Consider the following 17,289-nt stretch of genomic DNA (forward strand, 5'->3'; position numbering starts at 1 on the left):
TGCATTTGTCCAAATGGTATAATTCCCGTGAGTCATGTTAAGAAACCAAAAATAAACTGAAGAGTCTCATTTGTTAACTTTCATCATTTATTCCGCTGACGCAGCAACCTATCATTTGCAGCTCATGCGGATTCATCTCTACCCTAAGTTAGTCCTAATAGAAGTGAAAGTTTAAAGATAATAATGAAAACGCCCTTTCATACAATGTACATTATTAATTGTAGTAGGTAAATATTGGTTATAAATAGCTTTCATTTAAAAAAAAAATTATATAATATCACATAGTCTTCATTTATTGTTAGCCAACTCACTCTGTACAATTAAAAAATCGTAATTAGTGGGCTATGTGTTCTTCCAGACTATGTTCTACATCTATGCCAAATTTCATCGTGATCCATGCAGCTGTCGTGGATATACCTTCAAACAAACATCTGTTCATCCATCCATCTAAACATTCGCATTTATAACATTAGTAAGAAGTAAGATAATAGGATTTATTTATTATTTTAACCCTAACATATTGTACACTTTCAGATATTGATAATTTGAGCTTTGTTACTATAAATAGCGTTGTACGAGTTAACAATAACTTAGTTTATCGTCGACACTAACATCAATCAGTCGTGCGACATGTCAAATAAAATTAGTTACATTTTTTTAACATTATGTCTGAATTGTATATTCGTATTAGGACAGTTAGCAGATCAAAAGAGCAGTTTCGCTTTTGTGATAGATGACACCGGATCAATGGCAGATGATATTGCTCAAGTGTTAAGTAAAACAGAACTAGTATTCGACAAGATTGTAGCCTCTGGAACATCATCGATTGGAAATATTATTTTAGTAACATTTAACGATCCGTGTAAGTAAGATATTTTTATAATTTTTAAAACCCTGGGTTTCTAACACCAAAATCACTGTTAAAATATTGTTATCTCTGTTTTGTCAAAAATTAAAGACAAGGATGAGGATATATTTATACAGAGATTTAGGTCAGAAACCCATGGTTACTGTTGCTGCTACGAGCATAATGTATTTGCAAAGTTTACACATAATAAAAAAGCTACATATATATAAAGAGATATCGAAATAGTACATAAACCTATTTTTTGTGCCATAAGGTGTCAAACGAGCAATGCGATCCTTATCAAAAAGGAGTTAGGAAATAACCCATTCATATAAGAGTGACCATTACCCCAGTGACATTTAAAAAAAATCAGAGTAAAAATTACAGGAAGTCAAAAATAGTGAAAGTACCTATATTTTTAAGAAAACATATTATGTATTTTATTTTATTTGAGGACGAGGTAACCCAAAAATCTTATATATAAAATTCTATACTATTCTATTCTATACTCCTCCGAAACGGCTTGACCGATTCTCATGAAATTTTGTAAGCATATTGAGTAGGTCTGAGAATAGCGACAGCTAGTAATGCTATAAAATTCTATAAACTACATTTTTGTGGTTCCGATCAAATTTAGTTGTAAATCAGCTTTTTATAATTCTTCTACCACAAACGATTAGTATTGTGATTCTCGATATCTATTAAACTTAAAATTTTGTTATAGACACGTAATAATTAAATAGCGAACTACGACAATCAAGAAATATTATAAAATATTCAGATAGTCCGCGAACTTTAGTAGCAATATTACAAACTGTTTACATTACTGTTATCAACAATTTGATTACACAGTTAATATTGCGGTATTCCCCCTTCGTACAATATATCGAAAACTTACGTCATGAGTTTTTTTTTAGTTTATCATAAAAACTATTTTCTCGCATACATGAATACTCGCGTAATAATGGGGTTGTTTATTATAATAAGTATATTACCTAGTTAGGTCAAAAATGTTTTTCCTTACTGTTTTTGAGATACTTGGATTTGAATAATTCATCCAAAGGTTAACTAAGGTCCATAAACATTTATAACATGCAGTACATACATCACAGTCACATAAATTTTAATTTATAAATAGAACAGACTAGATTTTACATATTTACTAAAAAGAAAGAAACTAAATCTCAAACAGGCACTAGTGATAGAGAAATAAAAAGCAAAAACTTAGCATGGCATGAGTACGTTGTAAGGAAGGTAGGTTGTAAGTGTACACCGGTAAAGGTAAGTCTAGAAAGAGATGAATGGATTGCATGAAAGGTGTCGTGATTAAAAAGTTCTGAAGATTGAAAGAACGGAAATTGATCGAACTACAGAACAAAAACCCGGTGCGCCAAGTCTATTTGAGTTTCATAAGGACAGGGGAGATGATAGATTTTGTATTACTTACATTTATAGATGTTCGACCGGTACTCATAACCAGAGACGTAAATACATTTAAGGCGAGATTACACTCAGTCGTTGTCGACGGTGGAGACGATTGTCCAGAAATGGCGATGTCGGGAATTGAAGCGGCTTTATCAAATTCTCTGCCAGGATCCTATATTTATGTTTTCACCGACGCTTCCGCTAAGGACTACGACAAATTCCCAAAAATCAAGAGAATGGCACAAAAACAAGGATCTCAGGTTAATTATTAATAACAAATTTTTACGACAGAACAGAAAAAAACTTTGTCAGATCTTGATTTTATAAGTATAAAAACAAGCCAAAATTACCTCTCAAAACTCGTAGACATTCAAGTTGATTTTAAAATGTTCGAAGAAGATATTTCTCAGTGAGCTTTATCCACTTTTATAATGTTCGCATAATCAGTAAAATCCGATAATTATTATATTTAACAGGCTATGAGCAAGAAAGTTTACGTTTATATAATTTATTTCTTTTACAGATTGTGTTCTTGCTAACGGGAGAATGCGATTCTTTTGGTGAACTTGATCCTGGTTACAGAGTATACCATGAATTAGCCAGTGCTACTTCGGGACAAGTGTTTCGTATTGATAAAGGCGAAATTGGTCAGGTAACATTATGATTAGTAACTAAGCATTTGAAATGAAGTCATTGTGTTATTTGCATGAAGGTTAAATAGGTAATTTATGAAATCACAATTAGTATATAATTTATATATAAATAGTAACGGTGAAGAAAAACATCGTTATGCAACCTGCACATATCTGAGAAGAAATTAAAAGATATGTGTGAAGTCAACCAACCCGCACTTGGCCAGCGTGGTTGACTATAGCCTAATCACCCTTAGGGCAGGCTCCGCGCCCCTCGGTGGGGACGTATAGTGAGCTGATGATGAATGAGCGACCACAAAAACGTATGAATAATTACATCAAAAACCAATTGACATATATCACCTGGTAGCGTGGACTTCTTAAGAGCGAAGTTAATGAGACTTTAACAAAATTGGTTTGATTTAAATCTTACTTCTTATTATCATACTATAATAATATTATAAGTGCGAATGTTTAGACGGATGTATGGATGATTGTTTGAAGGTATATCCGGAACGGCTTAACGGTATTTAACGAAATTTGGCACACATGGAGAACATAGTCTGGAAGAACACATAGGCTACTTATCAAGTTTTTATTAATTCCGTGCGGACGAAGTCGCGGGCGACAGCTAGTGATATTATAAAAAACAATTTCAGGTGTTAGACTTCGTAGGCAAAACTCTTGATCAAAGACGAGCCGTGTTGGCTTCTTCAGTATTTTCACCTGGATACGGCAAAAACTTAAGCGTAAGTTTATCATTATTCTATGTCCGTTTATTACGACATACTCTGATAAATTAAATATTATTGCATCTTATATAACACTAAAACCTTCTCCTATTGTTAAATAAATCAAAAATATTATAAGCCTGACTTTCCCTCCTTAATTTACGCTTAAAACCAAAAAAACTATGAAATATATATTAGAACAATAAAATATTTTTAGATTTTTTAGCGCAGAAACAATCATCCTTTTATCATCCTCTGTTTGTACAGAGTTACATGAAAAGAGAAATGGGACAAACCCCTTTATTTTTATTTACTATATTTGTATTTTTATTACCGATAGAGGATAAAAATAGAGATTAACACATTTCTATGTTAACGGCCACATCAAAGAGGACATCGTTGTAATCATTAACATAATTAATAAGGAGATTTCCGCACGCCTCATCGACGCCTCAGGGGATCCAAGGACTGGCGCGCATTTCGGACAAAGGTTGAGCCTGACCATTCAACGGGGAAATGCCGCCAGTCTCTTGGGAACCCTACCGTGCGAACGCAGCGATTTAGGGTCTTTTTTTGTTTTGTAGTTGTTAGTTATTTAGTAAGATTATATTTTACATAATTAATATTGGCTTAATCTTTCAGTTTCCTGCTGACCCAGAAATAGACGATGTGCAAATATCTGTGTCAGGTGTTAGTCCGAAAGTTAAAGTATTAAAACCAGACGGAAGCGACTCTAAAACAACTGATATATTCAAAAACGATGAGACTCTGGTACGATTATTAGTTTATTTTTCAAATCAACATTCTTTGTGTGACAAAAATGCCTACGTATCTACAGGGGCAAGAGCGGATTACGTCGGAATCACAACGACTAAAAACCTAATAGTGTTCCCCATCCACATATTGGGGATGCGAGAATACTTGCGCACACATCCGTGGCCTCGCCTACGGGAACTGCCGAGAAAGCTTCGTCTTTGACGAGGACAAGCCTCCGCAAAACCTCGTTCAGAAGGACGCGCCGGAACACACAACGCCTCTCCTATAAGGCCTTTATACGCAGATGACGGGTTTCTAGAAACCGCCATCTTAAAGCCAGCCCCAGCGTTGGATCTAGTTTTAGGCTCCGCTGCAGACGTGATATGTTCATAACGTAAACCTTCTGAATCACAATTTTATTTGTATTTTGATGTTACTGTACACGGCGCGCTATACACATACAGACTACAATTGGTTTTATAGAATGTACGGCTGCATAGAATCTCCGATGGTAAAGTTTTAGTCTATTTTTAAGGTAGTGGGAGTTGAAAAATTAGGCTCAGGAAAACATACGGCGGAGGTTGGCAGTGAAAGTAAGACGAGGGTTGTCATAACCGGAGTCACTGCTATCAACTTCCAACATGGTTTTACTGGTTTAAAACCCACTTCTATTAAAACCACTGTAACCAGACCCATTGCAGGTAATTTAGCCTGTTTGCCAATTTTTTATATTCTGGGGCGAGCTTCCTCACACGTGCTAGTCCCTTATTGTCATAGAAAAATAAAACCGAAAAATCTAACGCTAACATATAGTTTGTTCTGCTATAAAATTTAAAATAATACAATTAATTACTAGTATGAAATTTATTAATATTTTCTGTTGTAAAATGTACATCTTACTATTTTATGTTTAGATGGATGGATGGATGTTTGTTTGAAGATATCTCCAGAACGGCTGAACGGATCACAAAATACGGAGATACCTTCAAACAAACATCCATCCATCCATCCAAACATTGGCATAATATTAGTAGGTGCCATTTTGTATGCCCATGTGGATTTTACGTTTTTTATGACAAAACTAACCGATAGCAGAGCATCTCTCCCCGAGTCACATATCCTCGTTTCACTATAGTTAGTATAATACGGTATGTTTTAGGTAAACCGTCATTTTTGGCAATAGAATTATCAAATAAAGCCAAGGATGTTATATTAAATGAAGTTGAATTATTAGATCTAGATAATAACGTTATTGGTGTACGACCATTAAAACAAGTCGACAAAAATTTCTATGTGGCTGATAAAGATCTACCTCCAACTTCGATTTTTAGAATAGCGGTGAGTTACTGAAATACTTTGAAGTGTCCAATGATTGATTTTTTCCATCAACAAAATTGATTACTAATACTCAATTATTTTAGGTGAAAGGCTACAATACAAAGACGAAAGAACCAATAAAACGATTATCGTTTACCCCTATTGAACCTCAAACGCCTTCAACAGGTAAGATATTTAAATGGTTGCTTTCAGAAACCTAGTTTATTTTGAATCATGACACTTATCACAAGTTAAATTTAAAAATTTCAGAAGACATACCAGTAAACCGAGCACCGACCGTAACTTTAATTGGAGATCCTTTAAGAGAACAATCATACGGCGAGCCTTTGCAGCTGCAATGTAAAATCAACGCGTATCCTGCACCGAAAGTACAATGGATAGATGAAACATCTGGATTGACAGTTTCAGAATTGGTAAAGTTTTATTATACTATTATAGAAACGTTAACATTACAGATAATTTAAACATTAAAAATCATCTTTTTTCGACACTTTCATTCAGTTTTATATATCTATTTTATGATTGCACCCATTTTCAAATTAAGTTCATATATGTAATTGTTTCAACTATAAAGTAATTAATTGTTTTAGGCTGTAGAAGAAGAACTGCCGTATGATTACATTAGTATACTTGATCTACAGCAAGTGAAGATCAATACTTCTTATCAATGTCGAGCATCTAATGACTTTGGTCAAGACAATACCACAGTTACTGTGCGAGCTATTGATAAATTTGTAGTCTTGAACGTTTCAAAAGGTAATTACTTAATTAGATTTTATTGATTTACAAATTAATTTATTTTTCTATATAATGTTAGGAAGAAAATTAGACGTTGTGCCGATGTACTGGCGCAACACTAGCCTTAATAAAATGTCGAAGTTTATGTCCCCTCACTAATTATTCTGACACTTGCCTTAGTAACGAAGGCGCACCATTCGGGCCAAAGGATTCTAACTAATAATGTATAAAAATGATAAGGTGGCAAACGTGCAAGCAGTACATCCATCATAAACATCCGCAATTGCAGATTCGTTGGATACCTTTAATCATGGAGGAGAGGACGTATTAAAAGAGAATATTTCCCCTTCATTTGCGTCTTCCGCCAAATCCATAAAATTGCACCAGTTGAGCAGGCACATTCGTGTAACAGTTGATGTTGCTGCTGGCGATTACCACTGTTACAACTTGCATACTCCTAAGAGACTACATCTCTTCGATTATATAATTACTTACTTACTCCACTGGCGCATCGACCCAAAGTGGGTCTTGGCCTCCGACACAAAAGATCGCCAAAGTCGCCTGTCTTTAGCCTTCTCCTGCCAATCCATCGCTAATAGCTCCCGCAGATCCAGTTTTACGGCGTCTCGCCACGCCGACCGATGGGTCGGCGGCTAGTCGGGGTCCCGAGATACGCTGCCGAATATATAATTGATAGAAATTAATTAATTATTCGACTTTTCAGACACAAGTATTGACTACGATGATGAAGGAAAATTGTACTGCATAAGTAATGCGAATCCTCCAGCACAAGTTACATGGTACCTTAACGGAGACTTGTTAGATTTAGATGAAAATATAGACAAATCTGAAGATGGATCTATCCTCAATATAATATACATGAAACCAAAGTTTGAAGGAAAATACATCTGCGAAGTTAAAAACGAGCTCCATAGAGATATTTACTACATGAATGTTGTTATGACAGGAACAGGTAATTTATAGTTTATCCATTTTATGAAAAATTACAAGAGATTGTTGCCCTCAATTATTTCTATTAGTTTTATTTTATGAAAAAAAATGCAAGGCGAAGGATTTTATTATATTCTATAAGCATGGGCACAGTTTATGAAATAATTTTTAGAAAAAAGAAAATTACACCAATCGGAAAAAAAAATTCATTTTATTAAAATGACCGAAATTTTATTATTTATGCAATAAAGGTATAACGGCACGAAAACCCAACAATGGGGCTTGTTCAAGAATAAAATTACCGCTGTAATGACTCAATGTTTTAGACACACGGACAAAGGGTTTTTTTATGATTTTTTTTTACAAAAAATCAAATAACTTTTCATCTAGCTATTAAGGTCCTCTACCTTCATTAAGTATATGTTTCGTCCTTTAATAATTATCCTGTGATTTTTTCTAAATCTATAAATCTGACTGCTATATCAATATTAGTAGTGCATTTATTAAATAAAAGTACTAACTTGAATAATATTTCTACATTTTAGCTGCACCGAAAATCGATGATTCCGTCACCAAAGTCAACGTAACTAGGAAAGAAAATGCTACAATTAGTTGCAAGTAAGATTATGTTTAGAAACCATTAGTGATAAATAACCTTGACACTCATACTGAGATATATAAACAAATAAGGATTCGAGCCGGTTCAGATTGTTGATATCGAGTAATAAATACTTAGTGTAGTTTTAAGTAACATTAAAATAAAACAGTCTGCATAAATCTAATGTCGACACAGATTGCTTGACTTATTATTTGACTAGTCTTTTTTACTTTTAAATATAATGAGATAGATGAGAATGTATATTAATACAAGTGGCAACATTCACTCGAAACTCGGCCTAATTAAGTCCTGTTTCCATTCCCACCCTTTTTCGTATAAAGAAAGGATGGGAAGTAGAAGTGAACTTTCCGGATGAGAGGATGCATGGGAACTGAAAATATTTTCTTTATGTGCATCCTCTCCTCCGTCGACTAAAGGTGCAACGGTCACTTCGCTATTTCGGCGATTTCAGGTGGCCGCTCACTCGTTTGCCACCTTATGATATATATAAAAAAAAAAGCTTATGTTGACTTGTGTAGAAAAGGCCTTAATAAAAATGACACGTCAATTAATATTGAGTCAAGTAAAATGTAATATTTATTTTTTCTATCTTTGCTTTTTTTTTCTTTAACGGCTGGCTTTTAAAAACCATTTAATCTGACTGGATTTAAAACATTTTCACAGCGTCACTGAAGGTATACCTCAACCAGACGTCCGATGGAGCTTCAGACATCGTTACGCTACAGACTTCGTTGTCCTCGATACTCATTCGGATACGCTTGAAATAAGTAACACAGATATAAATGCTGCAGGAACTTATAAATGTGAAGCATTCAATTTGTTCGGACAAGCTGAACACGAAATAGAATTAGTAGTTAAATGTAAGTACTGTAAACTGTATAATTAAATTTATAACTAACATGTTGTTGGGTGTAATATCATCAAACACAACAAATATCATTATTAGTTAACTACTCGTTAATAAATTAGTCGTGCAATTTTAAAATTATATTTATTTAAAGTTATAGAAATTTTTAAATGAGTCACATTAAACACTTTTTTATTTTAAGATCCGCCAAAAATAACATCGAAAAGGCAAACAATAAAAAATAAATCAGGTACAAATATTTACTTAAAGTGCGAAGTGGATGGAGTGCCGCAACCAAATGTTAAATGGACATTCAATGGAGTCGAGATCAAGAAATCTTTACGACAACGTATATATAGAGACAACATGTTGGGGTAAAATTTTTACTGACTATTTTTATAACTAACTAGCTGTCGCCCGCGACTCCGTCCGCATGGGTGTATAAAAAAATACTTAATTAGTGTAGCCTATGTGTTCTTTCAGACTAAGTTCTATACGTATGCCAAATTTAATCGAGATCTGTTCAGCCGTTCTAGAGATATCTTCAAGCACCCATCCATCCATCCATCCACATCACATTGAATGTTGACGTTTTATCATCGGTCTACCTAGGCCCATTATAAAACACAGGTATACACCGCCGAGATAGGCACGTCCAAACTTCTTGCTTCTCCCTTGTCGTCAATGCCACAGACCATCGATGCTTGAGGTACGCAAGAAGGTCACCAGCTGAGCGGTACTGACGGTCACTATCGGCTGGGGTCCTCCGGCTACCTCATATCTGGCAACTAAGGAGCACATATCCTAACCACAATGTGAACGTGACTTGTGAACGTTTAGAGATTGCAGCTCCCTTCGCACTGATATCTGGCGTAACAGGACTTTTGGCGTTTGACTTACAATGTTTTCACTATTCCTATAATAATATGAATATACTGGTGAATTTGCTTAGTTTAAAGACAAATAATTTTAATAGTGTATGTATTTACAGTATGAAGGCTTCAGTTACCGACTCGGGAATATACAATTGTACTGCTGTAAATGAGCTAGGATCCGATACTATAACAGTGGACGTTACAATATATGGTATGTACTGAGAACATTATAAAATATATAAATAGAAATGTTTTAATACCTATTATTTCTCCACTATGCGATTCTAAAATATAAACGATATGCGGTACATGTAGCAAAATATCAAATCTTTTATGTAACAAGTTTGGTTTTGATTCGAATGAAACTGTTCACGCGTTAGCTGCCGTGTCGGACCATATGTCCGACAAGCTAATGTTTCAATCAGGCCGTGTCGAACTTTGGGTCTGACAATCCATACTTCCATTCAACGCCTCGCTGTGGTTTACTCTTAAACGAGATTTAGGCTAAGTGCCATCTGCGCTCGGCCACCTCAAATGTAAATGCCTCCTCAAGGCAAACAGTGGCAATCAGTCACAAAAAAAAACCTCACTGTGGCTTGTCGGACGCTTTTTAATCGAATTGTTGTATACAGCGAGACCCACAAGGCGTGTCGGACTATATATCCGACGAATTGTAAATATGTAAATAATAAGTATATGCGCAATGTAAATAAGGTATTATTATATTTTTAGGTGTTTTCAAATGGTTTTGGACAAAGTTATTTATTTTTTTCGTTTTTCGAAAAATCATTCTGCCAACTAACATGTTAAGGATGTTTCAATTGCAGACACAGTAAGAATTACGCCACCGATTAAAAGTACGTTGGAAACAAAAGTCGGAAGCACTATTGTTCTCCCTTGCGAGGCGTTTGGATATCCTACGCCAACTGTAAAATGGATCTTCATTAAGGAGAATAACCATTCCGAGGTACTAAGGTAATAAAGAATTTACTTCTTACTGTCTTGCTTGCTGTCGTCCGCGATTCCGTCCGCTCTTACTTAAAAAATATCTTAATTAGTAGCCTATGTCTTCTTCCACACTCTCTTCCACATCTATGCCAAATTTCAGCGAAATCCATGCAGCCGATCTGGAGATACCTTGTAACAAACATCCATCCATCCAAACATACGCATGTATATTATTAGTAAGATTGTAAAATTAAAAATGAAGATAAACAATCTATTGACCTCTTGTATCCCTTATAAAATAATTACCATTTAATATTAGATGCCACTAAAATATTCTTTTTTGTTCTTTATGTATTTATTACCTATTATATACCTACCTATGTTATTTTGGTAACTAATTTTATTCCAGACCAAGTGATCCTTCAGGGTCGCTGCAGTTGCCTCGAGTGCAAACCGAACAAGGCGGTCAATATTTGTGCATTGCGGAGAACGTGGGAGGTTCAAGTAATATAACTTACACACTACAAGTATTAGGTAAATTTAATTGATTCTGTTTAAATAGTTGTTTATAAGTTTACTATCAAAGCGTCGGTGGCTCAGGAGTTAAGTGCTTGACTTGCAATCTGCATGTCCTGGGTTCGAATCCCGCCATTTACCAATGTGTTTTTCTATTTACGATTTACATATGTATCCGACGTTCTTACGATGAAAGGAAAACATCGTGATGCAACCTGCAATCTGAGAAGAAATTCAAAGATATGTGTGAAGTCAACCAACCCCCACTTGGCCGGTGTGGTTGACTATGGCCTAGTCACACCTAGCTTAGGGTAGGCTCCGAGCCCCTCGGTGGGGACGTATAGTGAGCTGATAATAACTAAGATATTATCTCTTGGGTGCTTTTAAAAATTTCATCAAAATAAATTTGCATTTACTCATTTTACAAATATAAACGCTATCGTTAAAAAAATTAAGTTATTTATTAATAAATAATTGAAAGAATGTTAAATATTAAAATGGAATTTTTAGAGTATAAAATCAGTGAATTTCGCTTCACGGATATTTTCACCCATATCTTTTAAAATTGTATGGTTTGTTTTGATGTTCAAAATAAACAATTTCTTTCAAACTTTACATCATAGGTACAATAAGTTAATATTACTAAAGAAATTTTTAAATTACAGCTCCTCCTCATATTGTAAAGTCTTCAGTACCTAAAAGCATCACTGCTGTCGTCAACGATTTAGTTTTAACCCTCCCTTGTAAATCCAAAGGAAATCCGAAGCCAAAAATTACTTGGTTAAAAGATGAACTTAAAATCCCTTCAGGTAACCTATTTAATATTATATTTTTTACATAATTTACTGTTTATTACCAGAAAGATTATAAGAAGACAATTGTCTTTTTTTTCAAAGGAACCTATTGGCATGATATAAAGGAGGATGGTACTTTGGTTATCAAGAATATCGACGATATAACCCAGGGCAGATATATCTGTGTGGCAGAAAATTCCTTGGGCAACGACAATGATTATTTCGATGTATTTGTCCAGAGTAAGTCGTGATACTTATTTTAATTTATTTCACAAAATATTCTACTTCCTAAGTGCATGTTATGTTTGACATTGTTGTAACAATAGTTTTTAAAAATACTAGATACTTTTCAAACATTCCTTGTAACAAGGAGATTTTTTGTGAAATGTTAAAATTATAATTTTGCAGATTATCCCGAGGCAAGTGAGAAACGTGGTGTCATGGATGTTCAACTTGGAAAATCGGTCAAAATTGATTGTGACATACCTCATACGCTCAGCGATCGGTTAACTTGGTATAAGGTATTTAGTTCAAAGGTTTCTAAGCGCGACTTTCTGATCACGAGGACAATTATATATTGGCAAAAAGTTCTTCCACTGTAAATTCGTAATGTAAAGTCAAAGAATTAAAATCCCTTAAAACCAAGGATCGAATTTTGTATATCAAACTAGATACAGTATAGTATAGAACAGAGAACATTTTTTATTATTATATGGTGGGAAAGTATCAGGACGGTTGAGTGAGCAGAAAGAGCGAAGCGACCGTTGCCCATAGACAACAGAAATTACAGATGTTTTCCCAACCTTAAATCAACGGAGAAAGGGTCGTATAGAAAGAGAACATTTCCCATTCTAATGCGTCCCCTCCTTTATCAAATCTTGCCATCCTCTTCCCATCATTTTTCTTATAAGAAAATACGCGGAATTGCCAATTCCCGCCTGACTTCTTTGTGGTCGTGGTATTGTAGTGGGCAAGCCTCATTCGTGCAACAGATATTGTTATATTTACGTAGAGAAAAATAATTTACAGGACTCATTATTGATAGCATCCGGTGAATTATATTTAGACAATATTAACATGGGAGACAATGGACTTTATACTTGTCGAGTTAACAACTTTTCTGGAGCGACGAGCGCCTCCAAGATAGTTAACGTTGGTATCCCGCCGTACTTCATTGAAGCAGCCAATGCAACTATACTGTATAAACCAGATGCTGAAGCTTATTTATCATGCCTCGCCTCCGGTGTACCAACCCCAGCTGTGAGTACAAATAATTTTAATTACATACTATTCTTAAGTACAATCAAAACAGTCTATAAGTTTGAATAACAAGGCAATAATTATGTTAATATTGAAGAGTATATTTAGACGATCCAGGTGATCTGCACTATATTTGACTTAAATTGAATACAAATATTCTATAATATTAATTACTATTTACATTTTCAGGTGACGTGGTTACATAATAACATACCAATAGAATTTACCGATATGGCTTACCGATTTTATATGAGTTCAAAAGACACGGGAAGTTACTCATGTCTTGTAAGCAACAGATATGGAACAATAATTAGAGATTTCAACATTATTCCAAGTTAGTTAAATTTAATTTCAATTTAAAAAATCTGATGAAATTGTCCTACATTAAACTTCCTTCTTCTTAATCTTCAGATTTTAGTTCAGTTTCTGTTTTTTAACATTAATCATTCGGAATTTTTTATTTTTTAAAGCAGTCACTTATTGCACAATTTATTTGATTGACTATACAAATTATTGCTCGTCTAGATACACAGCTTGTGGAAAACTTGTTGCTCAATTTACCAAACAATATATTGCACATTTAATTGCATTTTTCTATAGAGACATTTTAAATATCTTTCACAGAATGCTTCTTAAAAGTTGAAAGTAACCCTGATAGCCCAAAAGTTTCTATATTGGGTGCTAGAGATTTATCAGAGTCAAGCCATGTCGTTGTAAATGTTCAAGTAGGGGAAGAAGTATTAATCTATTGTACAAATGGCTTTGAAATATTCCCTGGAACCGTATTGGAAGCAATTTGCATTCAAGACACCATGCTTAAGATGGGAGATAAGGAAATTAATTACAGTGATATAAAATGTAGAAAACATATAACACCGATAACAAAACAGACTGGTAGACGTTGTAGTCCCACAAAACGGGATACAGAAACAATTAAAGTTGGAATTGAAACAGATGGAAAATTCGATGAAGTGTTTGAAATATGCTATGATAAATTTAATAGTGTACCTATTTATTCAACACAAAATATAAATGAATCTCTAGCGTTAGTAGAACCGAAAGATGTTAGATGGTATGATAATGATTTGGTAAGATATAATTTTGATGAATTATATGACTGTACAATTCAAATGTATCACATAAATGTAATCAGACCTTTAGCAAGAGGTTTTGATTGTTGTTTTACTAAAAGGCAATTAGTTAATTCGCAAGATGTTCCCCCTGGTGTGTCTCAGATCGCTACCTACAGTAATTTGAATATAGTGCCACATTGGAGCACATGTGGAACAAAGGTAACTTCAATTTCAATTTTTCTAATTAAGTATAACGCTTTTTCGCAAACCGTAGTCACCATTAATTACTATTTAATATCTTTTGAACATAAATAGACAGTGATTATTAAAGGCTTTTTTTATAATCAGGTTAAATGTAATTTTGTGTTTTTTTAAACAAACCAGAACTGGGACGATATTGAAATGAGAATAAGGATATTAGCAAAATCGCTGAATAGAAACTTGATTGTTAGAACTGGTGCTTCAGGGCAACTTCAAATTCCCACAGCGACGTTGAGTATGCAAAATATATTCATATACGATCGAAACAGCCGTCGACAGCCAGTTCCTAAATTCTTATGGAAGGTAAATGTATATTTTATTAGCATATTCGGCGTAAAATTCAAGAAACCATTATCTTACTCAATTTTACAATCATTAAATTCTTACAAATATTTAACCGATTTCAGGTTGTTCAAGATGAATATTCCGGGTCATCATTAGCCATAATTCAAGTCAATGTCCCTGATTTAAAACTATCGGAAGCTCTTCGTTATGTGGTGTGCAAAGATATTTGCAATTTGGTGGAATGGATGCAGAGTCCAGTGTGGCGTGACGTCAAATACGGTTTAACTTATTGCTGTACTATAAAGGATTTTGAAATAGCTTTTGGTTTAGAAGGACAATTCAGTAACGGTCTCGAAGGAATTTTCAGTGATACGTTAATGCTACCAGACACAGGGCGGCTTTTACTATAACATGGCCACGACCAATATTGAAATACATAATGTACATTGTAATAATAACAATCTAGTATTTACCACAAATTACACAGACAATTGGAAGATTATCACATGATCAAGTATTCTTTTATGATATTAAAATGTTAATTTAATTTCTGCACTTAATAATAAATATTATAAAAGCGCCTACTTATTTCATTCAGCAATAATTACTTGCAGTTTTAGAGCTATTGCTTTCCGTAAGTAAAGTAATTATTTCCGTATTAAAGTATAATAAAAAAACAACATATTTGTCGTCAGTTCGTATTTTATTGGCCAACATTTTGTTGTTTTTTTAATGTCAATGTTGCTCGTAGTAAAATACTTAAATTAGAATTGGTAGTCGTACTTTTTTTTCAGCTACTAATGTAATATAAAAATATAGATTTTTAAAGAATTGAAATTGAATGTCAACAATAATCATGTCCAAAGAAGAATAAGTTAAAAACCGCTTTAAAAGTTCGCCTCAAGCATAGTTCACGGACAACATTTGTTTCTGTGTTGTTACAAAATCTAAACTGAATGGTAATGATATTTTTACGACGCACGAATCGCTTCGTAACATAAAATTATTTAAACATTAACACGTTTATATTTTTAATGGTACACAAAATTAAGAGCATTACTCGCACATTAAAATATTCTCAACAATTTGATGTGCAGTCAAAGATTTAAATTCCCTTCCAATTAGGATGTAATGTCGAATAGCAAACTATCACCCAAAAGCTATAATTTAGCTATGACATTCTCAACCTAATTTTACTAATTATTACAAAGGCGTATTTTGTGATGGATGGATGTTAGATTGTATCTCTAGAACGACTGGAAGGATCTCGCTGAAATTTGGTATAGATGTAGAATATAGTCTGAAAGAATGTACATAGAAGAAAGATGTAGAATATAGTCTTAGTCCATGTGTTAAGGACTATCATTCTCTTCAAATCATTACCTTGTCCTTTTAACTTCAGGAGTTTGCACTATATAACTCATCCCTATCAGTGGTCATTCACTCCCTACTTATGCATACCATATTTCATACAATCTAGACATACTTGCACTTCAAATAATTTTAAGCGTGGCAGCTAAACAATTAAGCATTCAATATGTAAAACTATCCACATTGTTAGGAAGAAAATCCGACACTGCCGGTGTACTGTCGCAACACTAGCCTTACTAAAATGTCGACGTTTATGTCCCCTCACTTATCATTCTGACACTTGACTTTGTAACGAAAGCGCGCCATTCGCGCCAAAGGATTCCAATGTCTAAAAGTATAGAGTCGCACTTTTGCGATAGATTATTTATATATTCTACCAAAACATTCACGTTACGTCATTTCACAAAACATCTTATGTCATTTGTACTTGTCTCTAATTTATTAACCGTGAGTTTCCGAAACCAAAATCTCCGTTTAATACATATTGTTATCTCATTTTTGTCAAAGATAATGACAAGGATGAAGATATGTTTCTATACAGAGATTTTTTTGTCAGAAACCCACGATTCGAAGTGTACAATTTCAATGTCACATATTCATAATTTAAATTTAAATCGGTTCGCTCCATCGTTCGTCCTCACCGAATGAATATATTTAATTCGATTTTGAAATTTGCTATTGTGTACGGCATAATAACCGTAATAATTTAATTTATTTTATTATATTAATATGTAATGCTAACGTTTTATCGATTTTTGTTTAATTTATTTCATAACATAGGTGACTTGAAATATAAACGAAGGATGAAATTAAAAATATAACGAAGATTAGTGATGAAGGTTATTGCCATTAATAATTTAAGGTTATTGATTAAGTTTACTAAATATTATTTAATCCTGAATAATTTAAAAGTCAAATCTCCATAAGAATTCTCAATTTGAAAATGCAATCCTAGATCCTTTAACATATTTACCTCTTATCAATTTATATATCCGTACATACACATATATATTATCTATTTT

The 17,289-nt window shown here is 33.8% G+C and overlaps 1 protein-coding gene across 1 annotated transcript; it reads left to right on the top strand.

Annotated features, from left to right (window-relative positions):
• Positions 1–602: 602 nt before the first annotated feature.
• LOC106120697 (hemicentin-1) lies at positions 603–15,476 on the top strand. The gene is made up of 25 exons (XM_013316069.1): positions 603–862; positions 2,303–2,532; positions 2,796–2,924; positions 3,564–3,653; positions 4,278–4,406; positions 4,927–5,092; positions 5,551–5,729; positions 5,813–5,894; positions 5,979–6,142; positions 6,320–6,485; positions 7,192–7,440; positions 7,964–8,036; positions 8,701–8,897; positions 9,087–9,258; positions 9,876–9,970; positions 10,587–10,734; positions 11,117–11,241; positions 11,889–12,032; positions 12,120–12,257; positions 12,426–12,538; positions 13,047–13,277; positions 13,467–13,611; positions 13,902–14,569; positions 14,735–14,914; positions 15,019–15,476. Exons 1-25 carry the CDS (start codon positions 631–633, stop codon positions 15,304–15,306), a joined length of 4,533 nt encoding a protein of 1,510 aa, XP_013171523.1. The 5' UTR covers positions 603–630; the 3' UTR covers positions 15,307–15,476.
• The last annotated feature ends 1,813 nt before the right edge of the window (positions 15,477–17,289 follow it).

The sequence above is a fragment of the Papilio xuthus genome, unplaced genomic scaffold (assembly GCF_000836235.2).
Source record: "Papilio xuthus unplaced genomic scaffold, Pxut_1.1 DF826949.1, whole genome shotgun sequence".
NCBI classification, from domain to species: Eukaryota; Metazoa; Arthropoda; class Insecta; order Lepidoptera; family Papilionidae; genus Papilio; species Papilio xuthus.

Excerpts from the sequence above, each read along its gene's own strand:
- LOC106120697 (XM_013316069.1), top strand. The coding sequence starts at position 631 with ATGTCAAATAAAATTAGTTACATTTTTTTAACATTATGTCTGAATTGT. Across the intron at positions 5,895-5,978 it reads ACCTCAAACGCCTTCAACAG|AAGACATACCAGTAAACCGA; the intron begins GTAAGATATTTA and ends TAAAAATTTCAG. Across the intron at positions 6,143-6,319 it reads GATTGACAGTTTCAGAATTG|GCTGTAGAAGAAGAACTGCC; the intron begins GTAAAGTTTTAT and ends TAATTGTTTTAG.